The sequence below is a fragment of the Melospiza georgiana genome, chromosome 2, assembly GCF_028018845.1.
Source record: "Melospiza georgiana isolate bMelGeo1 chromosome 2, bMelGeo1.pri, whole genome shotgun sequence".
Taxonomy (NCBI): Eukaryota; Metazoa; Chordata; class Aves; order Passeriformes; family Passerellidae; genus Melospiza; species Melospiza georgiana.
Genome location: NC_080431.1, coordinates 21,923,138 through 21,941,410, shown reverse-complemented (window position 1 = coordinate 21,941,410; position 18,273 = coordinate 21,923,138). Strand labels below are relative to the sequence as shown.

General features: G+C 41.5%; 1 protein-coding gene across 1 annotated transcript in view; it reads left to right on the top strand.

Moving 5' to 3' along the window:
• Positions 1 to 18,273, top strand: part of MAP4K4 (mitogen-activated protein kinase kinase kinase kinase 4) — a 165,097-nt gene that overhangs the window by 106,840 nt on the left and 39,984 nt on the right. Inside the window, exons 5-12 of the mRNA XM_058019082.1 lie at positions 321 to 431; positions 3,220 to 3,310; positions 4,840 to 4,970; positions 7,233 to 7,287; positions 9,609 to 9,687; positions 11,802 to 11,977; positions 12,644 to 12,716; positions 13,164 to 13,374. Of these exons, the coding sequence (XP_057875065.1) occupies positions 321 to 431; positions 3,220 to 3,310; positions 4,840 to 4,970; positions 7,233 to 7,287; positions 9,609 to 9,687; positions 11,802 to 11,977; positions 12,644 to 12,716; positions 13,164 to 13,374 (927 nt within the window). The remainder of the gene's footprint in view (positions 1 to 320; positions 432 to 3,219; positions 3,311 to 4,839; positions 4,971 to 7,232; positions 7,288 to 9,608; positions 9,688 to 11,801; positions 11,978 to 12,643; positions 12,717 to 13,163; positions 13,375 to 18,273) is intronic.

Below are 18,273 nucleotides of genomic sequence, written 5' to 3'. Positions count from 1 at the left end.
TGAGTTTGATTCCTTCAGCATTGGATGTGCTCTTACTGCTAATGTATTTTGCATAGCTGAGCAAATCCAGATTCCCAGCATTAAATTACAGTGATTAAATCAGTCCTTGAAAATGTGGTAACTAATGTGAGACATATTCCATATATGTCTGACACACATTGAAGACATTTGGTTGAATCCATTTTCCAGGCAGAGATGTAAAATACATTCTCTACTTCACAAGAGCTTCCCAAATTAATGCTATAACCTGATTATTTTGCTTTGGTGTACAGCTGAGATCTGTGTTTAATGTTGGTTGTGCACTGATATTTGTTTTGCAGCTTGTTATGGAGTTTTGTGGAGCTGGCTCCATCACAGACCTTGTGAAGAACACAAAAGGGAATACCCTGAAAGAAGACTGGATAGCCTATATCTCCAGAGAGATTCTCCGGGTAAGGAAAGCAGCCTGCCCCACACAGAAACAGGCTGACAGAGATGCAGCCTAGCTTGAGGTTCTGCAAGAAGCTGTTTCTGATCAATCCCATTAGCCATGTCATCACTTGGAGAGTGCGTAGGAGCAGATAGATGTCTGCTCCACATCATTTAACTTGGTGTGAGTTGTACTGTATTGTAGCAGAAGCCTTGCAGAAAATTGCAATTTCTAGTCATGAGAAGCCAATAGAGGAGCCGGTGACCTTGCCTGCTGCAGAAGCTGTGAAACTGTGTCCCTGAGACCCGGGGCTGAAACAGGGCTGTAGCACGGTAGGGTACAGAATGGGCTTTTCTAAATATGCTTGCAGCTGCCTTTTTCTTTCCTAATCAAGTCCGTGGAGGAAGAGCTGTTGGCTCAGGCCAGCAGTCAGGACTTGTGTGCTGTGCTGTGCTCTCATCCTGTGTTGTCCTGCAGCCTGTCTAGAGCCAGCAGCTCTGTCACGTGTGGCTGTGCCTGTGCCGTGCTTGCAGGCGGCGCTACAGAAGTTTTTCAGGAAGAGGTCTGCAGCTTACCAGTTGTTCTAAAATTGCAACTTAAGCTAATTACTCTTAATATTTAATTTCCAGTTGGTACAGTTTAAGTGCTTTTTTGAATTGGCATTTGTTTTGCTTCACTAAATAAATCTGGGATGGTTTTCCTCGTGCTTCTTTGTAAAACAAATTGCCTCCTACCCATACCACTACACAGTGTGTTTGTTCAATTGCTTAATCATAAATGAAGTTCTGAAGGGCTTTATGTTAAAGGAAATGAGCACTGGCTCTTGCATAAATCAATGCTGCTGTTGTCTGCGTTACACATTTGCTCTGCCTTGGCAATTTTTAAGATGAGGACAGAGGGAGACACACAGTTCTGGTCTCTTGCTCTAATTTCAAATGCTAGAGGACAGTCCAGCTGCTGGTGTTTGACTGGCACATTTTAAGTTGTTTACAAAGGAGAAGTTGTATTTCAAAATAAATGGTTAGCATGCTTTAATATGAAGAAAGCTAATTTCTGCAGGAACATCTTACCCTTGATTTGAGAGACATGTGGGCTCAGAGGTATTCCATGATATGTTGCATTCATCCTAGATCCTCCTTAGATAAAGCAGTCAAATACTTGCTGAGAGGAGGAAAAACTATTTACCTCAGAAAAGAGGGAAAACAATTTTCTAATTTCAATGAGAGATTTGCAAAAGGAGTGTTAATTACTGACCATCGGGAGCTGGAATATCTGGAAAAAAGGAATGCTAAACTCACATTGCAACGAGATGTTTCAGACCCTGATTCAACAGAAAGTTTGTCAGAGGTCGAGGAGAGAGGTGGTGTAACACAAAGTTAAAGGGAGCTGAAGTCCCAAAGATTGGTGTAGGTGGAGACACAGGTGAAGGTTGGCCCAGTGAATCCTTGTGTGGTTGGAAAGGTCGGGGGACTGCAGGAAAGTGGAGATGTGTCCCTCTGTCTCCTGCCAGGCCTTTGCAACCCCAAATCTGTTTTTTCAGTAGGGTTAAATGGTACTCTGGAGAGAACAGATGATTATCTCTCTGGCTTGGTTGGAGTAGCAGAAGGCTTTAAAAAATAATCCTGTGTGAAGCTGTGGAAAAGCCTTCATTCCTGTGAAAAATAAGACCACACTTAGCATTAGCAGTCAGTGAAGGGTCTCAGGGACATCAGCCATTCACTTGATTTGCTTGTGACCTGTGGAAGGGAAGCTGTAGATAGTGGTTTTTTTGTCACTCTCATTAACTGTTTTAAAAAAAGGAAAACAGCCCAATGGTTATGTAGGAAAACTGGTAAATGATCAGTTAATGAAGAACATGTGTTAGGAAATACTTCTCTACAGCAACCACTACTCTCTTAACCTCTTGCAGCTGTAAAGGTTCTATTCCTTTATTTTTCACAAAACATTAAAAGACTGTGCGGGCAACACGAACAGGCAAGATGATCCCACTGGAGACTACAATTTTCCGAGCAGAAAACTGAGGAGAACCCAAAATACAGGCAGTTGCTAAGAGGGTTGCCTGTTGTTCTCCCAATTACATTAGAGAGTAAAATGCAACATATGTCTTTCTCAGCCCTCCCTCCACATGGCTAATGCTTTGGGGCATGTATCCAGGTGCTGTCTCAACAAAAAGCACCGTATGCCAGGAGGTTTTGTTTCCTTTGGAAAGTATAACGCTTATGCTTTTTTTTTCCTTCACATTTTTTTTTCCTGAGGTACAATTATCTGGTTTCATGTTTATGGAGGCTAGAGAAGAGGACTGCACTTTTGCAGTACAGCATGTCTTTGTCATCTGTCCTCCCTTGCCCTCAAACATGACTGCCAGTCCATCACCCCCCACCTCCTTCTGGGGGTGCACATATACATGTGGGTGCTGCCTCCTTTCTCCTTCCACCTCCATCCCAGCTGAATTCTCTGTGACCCTGTGCACGTCAGAAGTCAGTGGCATACACTGACAGTGATGTCATTTAGAATGTAATTACTTGGAGACTTTGTGGGAGCTGAACTTTATTCACAGGACAGCTGGGAGGTGTTTGCACAGTGCAGATGTTGGGCTGTATGTAGGTGCTGTGAGAGCCTGATCTGAGCCTGTGTCTCTGCTCCATCACCAAAGGCTGTGTGGGTGGTGTGCTGCAGGTCCCCCTGCACCAAGGGCAGGAGGTCAAGGCACAGTGCTGTGACCTTTGGGGCTGCTGGGGATGGGCAGTCTGTTGCTGAGCCAAGAGCCTAACTTTGAACATTCTCTCCTTCCTCTCTTCTCCTTAATGCAGGGGTTGGCACATCTTCATGCCCATCATGTGATTCACAGGGATATCAAAGGGCAAAATGTGTTATTAACAGAGAATGCAGAAGTGAAACTTGGTAAGTAGGCACACATGTCCATTTCCTCATTTGTTCAGCCTTTGGTTTTATGATGTTCCCAAATTATTTCATCCTTTAAGAGCCCTGCAACATGTTTTGTAGCATGAGTACTCTGTCAGTGGTTCTGTGTGGATTGACAGCCTGTATGTATTTCCTCCTGCTTGGAGAGGATGGAGCCTAGGTTGTTGTTGAATTTGGTTAGGAGATGTTGGTTTTCATGCCAGAATCAGTGCAGGGATCATTTTGTTTCCCCTACTGAGCTGTGTGTAACTTGAGTCTGTTCTGATTCACTTTATTCTGGACTCGGGAAGTGACAGGAGTCTCTCTTGTATTTAGCTTTAATTAAAATAGCACCTGCTGTTCAGGTTCTGGACACAAAAATATGATCTGGACAGCACTCTCAAGGGAACTGTGGCGTTGAATTCAAAACACAGTTCCAGCTCTGGCATGCCTGCTGAAAATCGTGCTCATCCCTGGCCTCTTCTCTCCTGCCAAGTGGACATACTCTTTTTTTATTTCCTCTCTAATTTGTCTCTTTCAGTTAGTGCACATGTCAGCCTTCTGTGTTTGTATCACGCTACACTCGCCACCTTTTTTTGGTTAAATATAGAGGCATGCTGAAGCCCTCCCACCCAGCCCACATCCCTTCTGCTTTGCATTACACCTTCCTGCAGCATGAGGCATGGGAAGTTGTCGCGGCTGCTGGAGGAGGAAGCGCTTGGGAGAGCTTTCCTTCATTTGGTCCAAAATGGCACACAGTAGCTTCCAAACCATTGCTTCCACTGAGCTGGTCTACACCAGTTCCTCAGATGTCACTCTGTGAGGCTGACACAGCCCTCTTAGGGCAGAAGCAGGTACTGGTGTAGAGGGACATGTAGCACTGTGGTCTTGAGCAGGGCAAAATGAAAGGCAGAGAACACCTTTGTAATGTAATTGCTTTGTAATGAAATGGGCATCTCTTTCCCAGCCTGTGTGCATGTGTGCCCAAAATTAGCACTTCCTGAATAATTCTGTCCTTTGCTCTCACTGATGTTTCTGCTCTGTGCATTAAAGCAGAGAGCAGCTCGCTGAACAGCAGGTTATTTTTGCTGTCCAGTTGTAGAGCAGAAAAAGTGGTGGGCTGGAAGGGGCTTGTTTATGCATGTCATTTTCCCACAGCATGAGAGGTACCTTTGGGAAGTGGCTGTTTTTTGTATAGGCAGAGGTACTTGGCTTCACCGTGTGGGAAGGGTCTAAACAGCCCTTTCTCAGGCTCCCAGGCAGCACTTCTGCAACTGTGCTCTCCCTCCTGTCCAGACACCAGTGAGGGGCACAGGAGAGGTGACTGTGTGCTGCTGTGTCCCTTGACTCTTGTGCCCCAGCACATTGTGTGTGAACCACGAGGGCTCACTTGCCTCAGGATTAATCATCTTGTTTCTCTTCAGCATGCTCCTCCCATCTACAGGCCTTTGTTTTCAAATCACTTTGCAAAAGTAATCATTGTGTTATTGTCCCCCTCTTATTTAATTTTGCTCTTTTCCCACCCACAGTGGATTTTGGTGTCAGTGCTCAGCTGGACAGGACAGTTGGCAGGAGAAACACTTTTATTGGGACTCCCTACTGGATGGCTCCAGAAGTTATTGCCTGTGATGAGAATCCAGATGCTACATATGATTACAGAGTAAGAGTCCTGTTCTAAGCATAAACCCAAAACACTTGCAATATAAATGTCCATGGACTATGGCAGTTTTTGAGATTTCTTATGCTTTGTAGGAGTAATAACTGTTTTGTGTAGTTACATTATTATTACCAAAGTACAAGGTAAGGATACTATCAAATTGTGACCTTTAACACTTTCTGCTGCTTGTTTTATTGTGGTTTTGAGATGTAAATACAGGACTTCAGGGTGCTGTAGGTGCTTAGAGAAGGCAAAAAAGAGTTTACCTGGAAATGCTTGTGTTCTCGATTTGCATAATGGTTGTACTTTAAATGTGTTACACTGTGTCCCAGTTATTGTGATAACCCAGAACAATACATTGTAGATGTTGCCTTAAATAGAACCACCGTCTGGAGAGCCACTGAAGTACAGAAGGAACTCTTAAAACTACTTCTGATTTCAGGATACATATACATGATTTTTTGGATAGAAATTTATCCATCACAACATTTCTTAACAAAGATAATTCTTTACGTAACTTGCTGCAAACCAAGGATTTAATTACTGCAAAACCATAATTGGCTTGATGGTATTTGCACTACCCTTAAGAATATTAGGTATATGTACTTAAAGTTAAATATATCTAGTGAAAGCATACTGTAATCTTGAAAGTTCCTCTCAGCTGACTTTAATGAGAGCACAAGGAAAGAAGCCTTTTTTGGTTTTTAAGAAACCTTTATTTGGACTAATGTATTGTTCCATCTTTAACCAAGGGCAACAAGGATATCAGAAAGCCAGAGATTAAGACCTTACAATGAATTATAGAGCTGAATATCAATTATATCACTTTGCTGAGACTGATGGTGTTAGCTATCAGTACATTTGTGTGTGTCTAAATCTTTATAAAAGACCCAGATTATTTGACATTTTGACTAAGATTGATCAGATTGATCCTGTTTCTCTTGATTTAATTCCTTTTTACATTCAGCATCTCATTGTACTAAAGCTAATGTTTTATATCTTTCCAGATAGAGTTGTTATTATTAGTAAGGAAGGTTCGCTATTAAATGATTTAATTAAGCAGAAAAACTCCCTGTGATATTTGTTAATGCAGTAGCGATGTGAAAAATAGCTCTTCTCTCCTCTGAAAACACCTGTTTATTGTTCCTGGTGGAGCCTGTAGGGTGGTTGTTCACAAAAAATTGTTTGAAAGGTCCTCTAAGATCATGGGGATGTGCACTTTAGCTTAGATGGCTGCATTTGACTAAGAGAGGAGTGCCTTGCTGGGTCTGAAAATATGATCTTTGGAATTGCTTCTTTGCTTGTAGTGCATGAAGAGCTTATTTGCTCATTAAAGTAATTTTTAAAAAAATCACAATTATGACCAGAAATGAAGACAGCTTTGCTCAAGAACAGCTCTCTTTCACAGCAGTCTCCTCCAATACTTTGCCCATTAAGCTGTGTCACTCTCTGAAGTTGGTTCCTTGCCAGGACTCCTCCATCTCTTCCCTGTGTTTGATCTTCCTGGCTCTTGTTTGGTCTCTCCTAAGTCAGAGGTGCTGGCCAGAGTTGCTATCTTGAAAAGTTGCCACTGAAGGGCACTTTTTCTGCAGTGTTTTAAGCAAGGCTGAGGTGTTAGGGGAGGAATGTTGGCTTTGGCTGTAAGTAATGCCTGTGGTAAAGACAGAGGTGTAAATTTTGGGAGTCTGTGGTAAAGACAGAGGTGTAAGTTTTGGGAACCTCTGCCTTTTCAGTGGTGTTAGTGACTAATTCACCTCTCCTTTCAGTGGGCCTGTATTTTCCTTTTGTTCTTGCTTGTTTGTTTACGTACCTGAAGAACGCTTCCTTGCAGTTTTCAACAAGTCTGGCCACTTTAAATTTGAGCTGAGTTTTTGCTTTTATAACCGCATCTCTGCACACCCTGGGAATGCCCTTGTTCAGTTCTTTGTTGACAAGGGAATATTGAAAATTCTGTTTTTTCGTAGGCTTAGATTTCTGGCAAATGTATTTCCCATTGTCATAATGTGAATGTATTTTTATGTGCTCTTGGAAAGGTTTGTTTGCTCACTCAATAAGAATATGTGCGTGTGTTTCTGCATACACATACGTATTACGTGAAAAGTAGGATTTTATGATACAGTTACAAGATGAAAGAGGCTTATATTATTTAAATAGCCGTGGTATTTGGTTTCAGCCTCACCTACAGGGCCTCTCTAAATAGTGCTCTCTTAGTGTGTGAATGGGTAAATCCACCTACTAACATATGGTGTGTCTGTTTCTCTGCAGAGTGACCTTTGGTCCTGCGGCATTACGGCCATAGAGATGGCAGAAGGAGCTCCCCGTAAGTGATCCCTGTGCTTCTCCAGTGGGCTCGTTTTAGGGCTGAAACGTATACTTGGGTGATGCTGCTTGTAATCTAAGCCTAGTTTTGAGGTTTCTGAAAATATCCCCATGTTATTTCTGTTCTCTTTGGTTTTGCCTGCTCTATAAATATGAAATCCCATAAATAGCAATGCTTTTGATAAAGATAGGGTTGTGTTTAAACACTACAGTGCAGACTGCAGTAATTTAATTTCTATAGCAGGAATATCTGGAAGCTAATCGAGTGTCTGACTTCCTTCCTATTGGTAGTATATTGTGTTTTGGAGCTGTGTCCCACTTTGTCTATGGACTGGCCTGGAATACTGAAACCTCAGCTGGGGAGAGGGTCAGTGGGGCCTTGAGGAAGCAGATCTTAATGAAAAAAGCATTTGTAGCAGCTATTTCTGTGTTGGCTCTCTGTTGGTCTGGATAATGCTAACATTGCTTCTCCTTTTGTTTCCACTCATCAGTGGGTGGTGTTAATCTTCCTTAGCAGTGACATGGCTTAAACTGTAAATCCTTCTTCAGGACAAAGCACTGAACTTAGATATTCTCAAGCAGGGATCATTATCAGTTAGTTTGGATTTGAGAGGAAAACCTGGAAACCAAAAATGCTCAACTTTTTAATAGGCTCTTTTCCTTTCACATAGTTCTTTCAGAATATAAAGGCAAACATCAGATGTGTGAGGAGGACAGAAACCTTTGAAAAGAAAAGAAGTTAGGCATGGTGTTATGACTTTTAATTATAATTTTTATGAAAGTCCTTATTGATCTTGCAAATATACTTACCCTCACCCTCAGCTGGAGCTCTATATTTAAGAAATAAGAACCTAAGGTATCTAAGAGCAAGTTCACTTTTTTGCACATAAAAATCTATAACCACAACACAGCCCAGCTTGAAATGTCCTTGAAATAATCTTGTAGAAATAAAGTATTGATGTTTCCCAGGTAAATATTGGTCATTTTGTTGTAGCTACTGCCTGATTTTCTTGTTGTTCTTACTGACTTTAATGCAAGATTTAAAAGTCAAATCACAATGGTCGTGTGTTGATTCATGTTTTAGGAGGCCTGATAGTTTGGGGTTGTTTTCTTTTTCCTTCCTAATTGCACGTTTGCATGAATGTCCAAGTGAGAGCTGCTCCCAGGACACTTTAGCCAGCACTGAATTAAGTGAACTACCTCCTTTTTGCCCCCTCTTTTTGTTCAGTGCATTGGGCTGCCTGTATGGCTTTGTAAGCCTAAAATTGGACAATATTTTTATCGTTTCTAAACCAGAGCTTGGCCCTTCTTTGTGTAAAAGCACAAATGTAGCATTTAAGAAGTTAGCAAAGATCCTCTGTAAGTGCAGAACAGCTCTTGTCCTCTGGTACATGGACTCCACCTCCTCCTCCTCCAGTGGCAGCTGAGAGTCCATCTCTGTGTTGGTGGTCTGCAGGGATCCATAGGCATCCAAGGGGCTTCTTTGCCAAGACTGATGTCCCTTATTTTTGAGCTAGAATTCTCTTCCCACTAGTCTGTTTCTCGTGAATATCAGTTGTGTGGTAAATGTCACCTCATCCTGCTGTGATCACTCAGGCTGAGACTGAGGGTGGAAGAGATCAGACATAGGAAGATGGTTAGAACATTGCTCCTAGCGGCCTTTCTTGGGCTGCTTCTCTCCCTGCTCCCTTGTTTCCCTGTGTTGGCTCTGCCATATTGCTTTACTATGGAACAGGAGGAAAAGCTGTCCAACATTGATCCTGGACTCCCACTGAAACAAACAGGACTTCTTTGGACAAAAGTTAGGAGTTTGCATTTCAGTTCTGCAGACAGTCCTTTTGAGTGATACAGACCCTCCCATGCTTCAAAACTGCCATGCCTTGAAGTACAAAAATATCCAGGTCTGGAGAGTAAAAATGAAGCACCCTCAATAATGGGAGAGAAGGGCAGGTAGAGGAAGATTGTATGGAACAGTAACTCTCATTGTTCCCTTCTGCCATCATCATCTCCCAGTATTTTGTTGACCAGAAAGTAAGTCAGATGACTTGGGCTGGAGGAGGGCGGTGCTCAGATGTTCCCATCTTGGTCAGTTCTGGAGGCTGATCCGTGCTTTGACCTCTTGCTCTTTTTGGGCTGCCATTGGTGCATTGAGCTATGGAATTGTTGTCATTTTGGGCTAATTCCATTTAGCTGTGTTGCTGTCTACACCTGCTGCATGGATGTTTGGGATGGTGGGAGTGGTTGTGGAAACTCAAGTCATGGCATTGACAGAGAGCAGCTAAACCAGTGTCTCTATGTCTCTGTTTGTTTTCTTCCCTTCAGCACTTTGTGACATGCACCCCATGAGGGCACTCTTTCTGATACCCAGGAACCCTCCCCCACGGTTAAAATCCAAGAAATGGTATGTATTTATTATATCTTGTCTTGTCTAGCATGAAGTTTTCTCATATTGCATAGTTTTGTTACCCCTTCCACAGAATTGTAAAGCAATTTAAGTTAGCAAAATCTCTGTTATCTTTTGTGCCTCTGAATCAAAGGAAGAAATAAAATGTATGCATTATTTAATTCTGTTTGTCCTAGAGAAATTCCATCTCAAATAGTGTGAAAATAAATACCAAAATTTTTGGTTTTTCTTTTTCAGTAGAGCAGCATCTGTATTAAGGTGACAAATGGATCCATGTTTTAAAATATAGACTCCTGTAGCACTCTTAATGTACAGTGTGTTTTCTCAGATGTACCATAACACAGAAACAGAACAGTGCTATGGTGTTCTAGTTGCTAAATAGAAAGGAGCTATTAAAACTAATGAAGGCTTTTACTATAATTATTGTAAATGGTTGGAATTGAGTGCCTGCTTCTTGCCAGCTGAGAAGAATCCATTAGGATCAGAGGATTTCCTCCCAGTTACTGGTTACAACTGGCACATATGAAACAAAAGTACTCTGTAGAAAGAGGTTTCTTATTGATAGAATGGGATCATGGGATGCTGTGATCCTGTCAAAATAATGAAGTGATTGGACTGCGTATTCAATATTGACATAGTATAAACATGTCTTACTTGCTTGGCTTGGTCTTTGCCTGGATTGACTCATTTATGCACTTGTATACTGTCAAGGCATTGTTCTCTTACTTGCCTTCTGCATATTTTAAGAGAATAGAGATGCATATGTGCCATTTGCGTTAGCCATTCATTGACATTTTTATGTGAAATAATGACATTCAAGGTGTGAGGAATAAAAAAATCTGAACATCCAAGTTATGTTGGATTCAGCCTTTTTTATTGCAGTAGGGAAGTGAACTGATGGTTGGATATCATTGTTTTTCCTCTTAAGCATGTAGTGAGGATGTTTGCTCTCCAAGCACTGGAGCAGGTTGAGAGCACATACCAGTGAAAAAGCAGCTCTGCTCCAAGGCAGTGTTGCTGTCACTCAGCTGTTTTGATAGCTTGCTCAGGTGCAGGTTATGAGAAGAGAGGCCAAATGATGACAAAGTTGTACAATTGTCATATAACACCTTGGGTTGGGACCTTAGAGATCATCTAATTCCAAACGCTGCCATGGACAGGGATGCCATCCACTAGTTCAGGTAGCTCAGAAACCCATCCAACCTGGCATTGCATGCTTCCAGGGATCAGGGGGCATCCACAACTTCTCTGGGCAACTTGTTCAGTGCTTCATTGTGGTTTTGAGTATTTCCACTGTTGGATTTTGGCAGGTGGCTCGTTTGGTGACTTCTTTCTGCAGAGATCCCCCTTCAAAAGTTCAAATGAAGTGCAGATTTTGGAAGGGTGGTGCTGCAGGTTATCTAACTCCCATGCCCTGTCAGTTTATTCTGTGTGCAGGGGGGGTTTAGTTTAGTTCATGCCCTTAAATTATGTCAGAGACTCAAAGTGCCTGTGTTGAACAGACAAACACTGACCAACACCCACCTCTAGTTCTGTAAAAATTTTTTTGTGTGTGAGTCTTAAGGTAAAAGATAAAATAATCTTAAATTCTGGCAGATCTAACTCTGTGAGCCCAGGTGCATGCAAAAGCAGTGTGGTGCTGCTTGTGTCGGGAGAGTGGCAGACATTCAGTTCTCCTGACTTTGGGAATGGCTGTCTGTAGCATGGATAAGCTGCCCTGCCTCTGCTCCAAGCAGGCTGGATTCTATCCAGCTCTGATCCAGAAGCATCTAGGCTGGGTTTACATGATTTACCTGACTCACAGATCCTGCCTTTCAGAGCAGTTATCCTTCTGAAAGAGGGCACATTACAAGGCACAAGTGAGGCTGTGCCTGGGTGCTCCAAGAATGTTCATGTCACCCTGTGTCCCTCCAGCCCTGTGTCACCCCAGCCCAGTGCTCAGCTGGAACACACTCAGATCTGTTCAGGAGGTACACTTGCAGGCAGCACTTGTACTGTTCTCTGGGACATGATGCTCTTGGAGGAAATTAATTTGAGGAAGGACAGGAAAAATGTTTCATCTGAGTTTTACTTCTCATCTTTTGCTTTTTTTCCCCTTCCTGCTTTCTCAGGTCAAAAAAGTTTTTCAGCTTTATAGAAGGTTGTCTAGTGAAGAATTACATGCAGAGACCTTCTACAGAACAGCTGTTGAAACATCCCTTTATACGTGACCAGCCAAATGAAAGGCAAGTCCGAATCCAGCTTAAGGACCATATAGACAGGACCAGGAAGAAGAGAGGAGAGAAAGGTATGCAGCTTCTAAAAATCAAGTCTTTGCCACTTGTCAAACATGCATGTTTTTGTTCTGCTTTGCATTCTAAATACCCACTCCAAGAGAAGCTCCTATAGCACAAATCCTTGAAAAGTTGTTTTTTAATTCATAGTTTGACTATCAGAAGGCTCCATTTTGTCCTGTCCTTTACAGAGAAAGTATAAATTTCAAGTGGTGTATTTTCTGATAGATTAAATTTGCTCACTTGCTGGCCACTCTTCCATACAAGCATTAAACAGTATTTAAGAGGATATTGGCATGTATGCCTTTCCCTTCTTTAGTCTGTGGTAGATTAATTTCCTGGAATGATGCCATAAATCAGACTCACAGGAAATAACCCATCATAAGAGCTGTGAAGCAAATGTTTTGGGCAGCCTTTTCTCCTTATTCAGGTGGTGCTGAAGTTCTCCAGGTGTCTTGTCTTAGATGTAAAACCTGGTGTTGTTCAGGGAGTTTGCTGGAAGTCTTCTCCAAACCACTGTGCCACTGGGAAGATGAGCTTATATATGTAGAATGAGTTCTAGGGTCTGTGATGGATCTTCTCACTGAAGGGGACAGGAGCTGGTTTACTGAGGTGCTGCTGCAATGCCCCACTGCCCTAAAATTAAATTACTATCCAGGCCTTTATTTCTTTCCTGTTAGATGAGACGGAGTATGAATATAGTGGAAGTGAGGAAGAAGAGGAGGAAGTGCCTGAACAAGAAGGAGAGCCAAGGTAATAATTGCTTTTGGGATGGCTTTGGGCAGATCATGCTGAGTGAGTCTAAAGGTCTGTGATTATAAATCAGCATGCTAAATTTCTGTCTCTTATTAAGTGAATGCACAAACCACTCAAAGGGTTTGAATACCTATGCTGTGACTGTTAAAGGTTTGAAAGCTCCCCTTCCTATGACTTAGAGCAAACAAACTTTGGATTTATGGCAAATATGATTGATCAGGGTCTCCACAGTGTTAGCATTTGTCCTTACTTTGCTTGGCCTCATTTCACGCCTTCCACTGAGAGCGTGTATTTGACATACATCCAGTGTCTTTGCTCCAAAAGAAACGAGATTAAACTTTAACATCATGATATATTTTATTAATGTCCCCCTGCTTTGGCAAAAGTATTTAATGGTCCATCAGGCTTTATCATACAGAAGGCTTTAACTTCCTCTTGTTGCAGTTCCATTGTCAATGTGCCTGGAGAATCAACCCTCCGACGTGATTTCCTGAGACTGCAGCAGGAAAACAAGGAACGGTCCGAGGCCCTTCGGAGGCAGCAGCTGCTGCAGGAGCAGCAGCTCCGTGAGCAGGAGGAGTACAAGAGGCAGCTGCTGGCAGAGAGGCAGAAACGCATCGAGCAGCAGAAGGAGCAGAGGAGGCGGCTGGAAGAGGTAGAAACAGGAGACTGGAGTTTGGGGGGACAGAAGCCCCTCTCCCCCTCTTGTTTCCCATTCCCACACCCATTTCAAAATAATTCCTTGTAGCCCCCAGGATATCTCAGGAAAGAAAACATCAAGTGAATATCCACCTCTAAATGTAGAGCTAAGCCCTTAAATTCATGATTGAATACTTGAATATAAGACGTCTTCCAAAGCATTTGAATATCCAGCAGCTCCTATGAAGACAACAGGAGCCAGAGCTGGGTTGTTTGAAGGCAACCAGGTTGTTTTTTGTGGAAGAGGCTCATTCTTGGTCTTTGTCTAGGCTTAGGTAGACAGAAGAGGAGACATAAATTATTCCCAGGTGGATTTTTCTCTCAAGAGTACTGTTTTGGGGGCCATAACATTTTTCAGATTTCCCTTTAAAGCTTTCTCAAACATGTGTTTGGCACTCATTCATGGTAGATGGAAGGCTGTTTTTTAATGTATTATTCTCTCATGAGCAGTAGCTTAGTGACTAAAAACCACCTAGATCATAAAATAATAGAATGATTTGGATTGGAAGGGGCCTTTAAAGGTAGATCTATAAATAATTTCGTAAATCAGTGTTAAAATTATAATTCTTCAGGAATTACAAATATGTAAATCATACTTTTGTGATGCAGTAAGTATGCAATTTCTGTACAGTACTGGAAGATAAAAGAATGTATGTGGACAATATGGTTCTGTCATACTTTTCACCTCCTAAGATCTCGTGTGCATTTATATATATATGTGTAGATGGAATATGTAGCATGAGCTTCAGAAATAGGAGGATTTCAAAACAGCTCTTCAGGCCAGAGCTGGGTATGACACGGAGTTGAAGTGAAACCAATGCTCTGGCTCTTCAGGAAGTGCAGGGTCAAATTCCAGTTGTCCTTAAATGACCTCTTGCTTGAGTCTGTTTCAACCTTTCACTTAGCAGTGATGGAAAAACTACACCCAGTCTGGTTTTCCAAATCCTGGTAACGTTTAATGAGGATGCAACCAGGACCAAATGTTGATTTGCATCCCGTGACCTGTTTGCATAACAAGTTATACAAAGTTCCAAATACCTTTCCAGGTCACATTATGCTCCTTATCCCTCTTTTCCAAAGTGCAAATGAGTTTAGTGCTGCTATAAGGAGGGATTGGTAGCTAAGATTCAGCCACACATGAATCCATAAGGAGGAATGAGGAGAAGGCATATAAAGCCCATTTCTCTTCTGTTTCTTTCCCACCCTTCAGAGAATGCCAAGATAAACCTCATAGCACTTCCAACTGTTTTTAGACTGTTTGTGGGGGGAGTAAGTAGTAAAAAAAGATACTAGAAAAATAGGAAAATAAAAGATAGTTGTTGTCAAAGGTGGGCAAAAGTTGAGCTACTGTTTAACTGCTCAAATTTTTCTTAGTATGGGAGTCAATGATTTATTTTAAATGCCCCTTTAATCGCTAAGGTTCTGCAGGCAGTATTTTTTTTGTTGAGGAAGAGGATTACAATTAAATTATCTAGGTCATTTAACTTTAGTAATCAGTGCAACTCTTAAAATCTAGATTTTCTTTTTAAAATAAAGGGGCTGCTGCTGCCAGTAAAGCAAAGCAATGCACCATTTTCTCTGTGTGGGTTGAACTTTTTGGGGATGTTACAGTTATAACAGAATGAGCAAGTAGAAAGAAAAGGCAGTTACCTGAAAGTTATGTTTGATAAGTCCTGCTTTTTAAAATCCAAAATAAAACTGACAGCTTCCACAACCACAAGACAGCATGTAATGTAGATTGTAATCCTGAATAAGGTTGCATGGTAAAACATGTAAAATTTGTAAGATCAAAGCTTTTTACCTTGTATGGGTCTGTAACCTCTGCCTGGTTCCTTGGAGGCATAAATAGGAATAAGTTACAAAATAGGTGAGTTAAAAAAGTTTCCTTTTGCAGGTGATGGTGTAGGCATATTGTTCATCAAGTGCATTAAAGAAAAGACTCACATTTAGCTTTCAAAAAAATCCCACTTAGTTAATTGGATCTTGTGTTGGAAAAATGTATGATCCCAAGTGGTTTTCAACAAAACAGTAGCCAAAACAAGCTCTTTCAGATGGGGGAAGGGTAGTAGACACAAATTTAGATAAACATCAGTGTTGTGACACAATTGAAGGCCAAAATATTTAAATGTTGTCACTTTGTCCTTAACTCACCCCCCCTGTTTTGATGAAGCCAGTAAACAATGAGGAGCTTGATAATGGGAGTCAAGATTAATGTCAGGCGTTGAAGCTCAGGGCGTTCATAAATGAGTTGATATTTTTACCAGACTTGCTGTCTTACAATTTTTGCTTGTGTAAAGTATGTATGCATATACCTATTTAATATTCTTTGGTAGAATTTTATGCATTAGATAATCTTCCTGAACAAGTTGCATATACTTCCCCCCCTCCCCACTTCCTAAATTAAAATTGAGGGCTTGTTCTTACAATGCTGGCACAGAGCCCAGACAGTTTTGACCGAGACTGTAACAGGAACGGTGTTTAGGACATCTGCCAAAAACTCTAATTCTCAGCAGTATTAGAGAAAAGATTACTTTTTAAAAGGCATATAGGTGACTTCTAAAAGTTGTTGTTGCAGGAACCTTGTAGTTTGTGTCTTGCTGAGGAGGTGAAAATGACATGTGGTCAAACTACAGAAAATTACATGAGAATTTTGCGACTGGGATTTTGTCCCACCCTCAATCCTCGTTTAAAAGACATATAAAGACTGTCAACTATGTAGGTGTTTAGCTAGTTTAAACAAGAAATCTGACCTGCTCCTGGCTGTTTTAATGGGATTCTGTGATTCTATTCAGCAACGTGGAGACAACTGCTGAGTATGAGAAGGCATTTGGATTTGTACTTGCAAAACTGAGTCTGGCTCAGGAAGCTAAAAATTGGCTGTGCTGGAATCCCATTCTCTGTGGACCTCCACAGTTCAGGATAGCTGCATTAAATGGTGTCTCTGTCCCTGGTTATGGGAACCTAAGATGGATGTTTTTGAAGTGGTAGCTTATAGCTACACTGGCAAGTAGTCCAGTCCTGTAGAAGCAGATTGTGGAGCACAATAATTAAAGTGCTGAGGACCTGAAGACTTCATGTGTTTAAAGACAGGAGGAATTCCTTTGGACTGGCTGAGGTCTAGACTCTGTGCCTGCTTGTGGTTGGAGTGCATCAGCCTTTTTAATTTCATCCAAAAGGTGTGGTTGGCATGCAAGACATCTTCAGAATACGAAACAAAACTGGATAAGTGGAGATGTTTGGATGATTCACTTCAAAAGAGCACTCCTGATCTGAACCAAGATGCTAATGTAGGTGTACCTGCAGGCAATTTTTGCCAGGGCTTTATATCTTTTACAGAAGGGGAGCTTATTCTTATCTACTTAATTTGAATTGCTTGCATCTTGGATTGGTACTGAGTAAGAAGTTCTACTTCTGGTTTATCTCTAGTGTGGACAAAGCAAAAATCTCTTTATTAATCTTGCCGATTCTCTTTCTAAGCTGATACCAGGCTACCTAATTCTTTGTGAAAGAAATAATTAATATAGGTATCATCAGTCTTCTTTTGAATATGAGACATAGTAATAATACTTTAGGAATTTAAAATTAAAGGATCTGTATCTATCTTGAGCATTTCACTGTAGGAAGAAGGGCCTGAATTCATTGGTGTAGATGAACTGCCTGTGTAGTTGCATTGCCCCCTCCTGGTAAATTGTGCTCTACTGCATAGACTTCCAGTTTGGAGATGTCAGGTTCCATTATAAGATCATTATTATTGCACCCTAAAACCAGATAAGGAGCATGGGTATTGACACTGTATTTTCTTTGTGGGTTTTTAAAATGTTGTTTGCATAGTAAATGCCCATTTTGTGAAATGCAGTAATTTGAGGCAGTATGGGCTCTGCCAAAATTCTGTTTTGGCATGTCTGACATTTCTTTGAAGAGTTCTTGCCTTACTTTCTGGGTAACAGTTTGCTCCTTGGAAATAAGCTTTTCATCTGCAATGTGCAAGAAAGTTGGTAATACTGTACCAACTTGAGAAGATCTGCCTATGCATCCCTAAGTTTGGGAATCTTGATCTATACCTGCTGTTTCTTGGACAGCAGTATTTTTTTTTTTTTTTGTAGTGCATGACCAAAAATTGCAGTATCTGACAATTACACAAACTAAATTTAGAAGGCAAATTTTTATATGTAGAAATGTGACATTGATTTTAACGAATGGTTTTCCCTGTCCCATTCCTGTCCTGTGGGCAGGCCTAAGGCACACAGTGATCAGGTTTGGTGTCCTCATGGAAGAGTTGCTAGAGCCAGTCAGGAAGGCAACCATGTGCCAGCAGATGGATGCAAGAAAGTCAGTATAGGGCTGGCTCTGAAGCCAGATTGGGTCAACTCAACTTGCTACAAACCACTTTTGGCATTGCTTTGACAAGATGTGCACCAGGACCCAAGAGATGGTTGTCACTGTAGGTTTCCTCTCTGTGGGCATGTTAAAAGTAAATTCCACTTCACTTATGACCACTGGTTTGATGCTGAGGTTTCAAAGGCCACATGCAAAGGAAGTGAAACCTTTATTATACATTTAGGGCTGGGAATAAGAGGATCATGCAGTGTGTTTGTGCAGGGTCCTGCAGTGCTGGGTACCTCCCTTCCCGCTCACCTGGCAGGAGGCTGAGACAGTGTCTGATGGGAAGGTGGAAGTGATGCTGAGAATCCTGATCTCCCTGCCTACTTTGGCACATAGACAGTAGCACATTTGTGAGATTTGTCTTAAATCCATTTTCCCCGTCTATTCCTTTGCTGGGTAATAAATATCTGCTGATGTGCTGAGTTAGATATCTGGATCAAGGTTTCATTAAAAATCTCATCTTTTGACAATT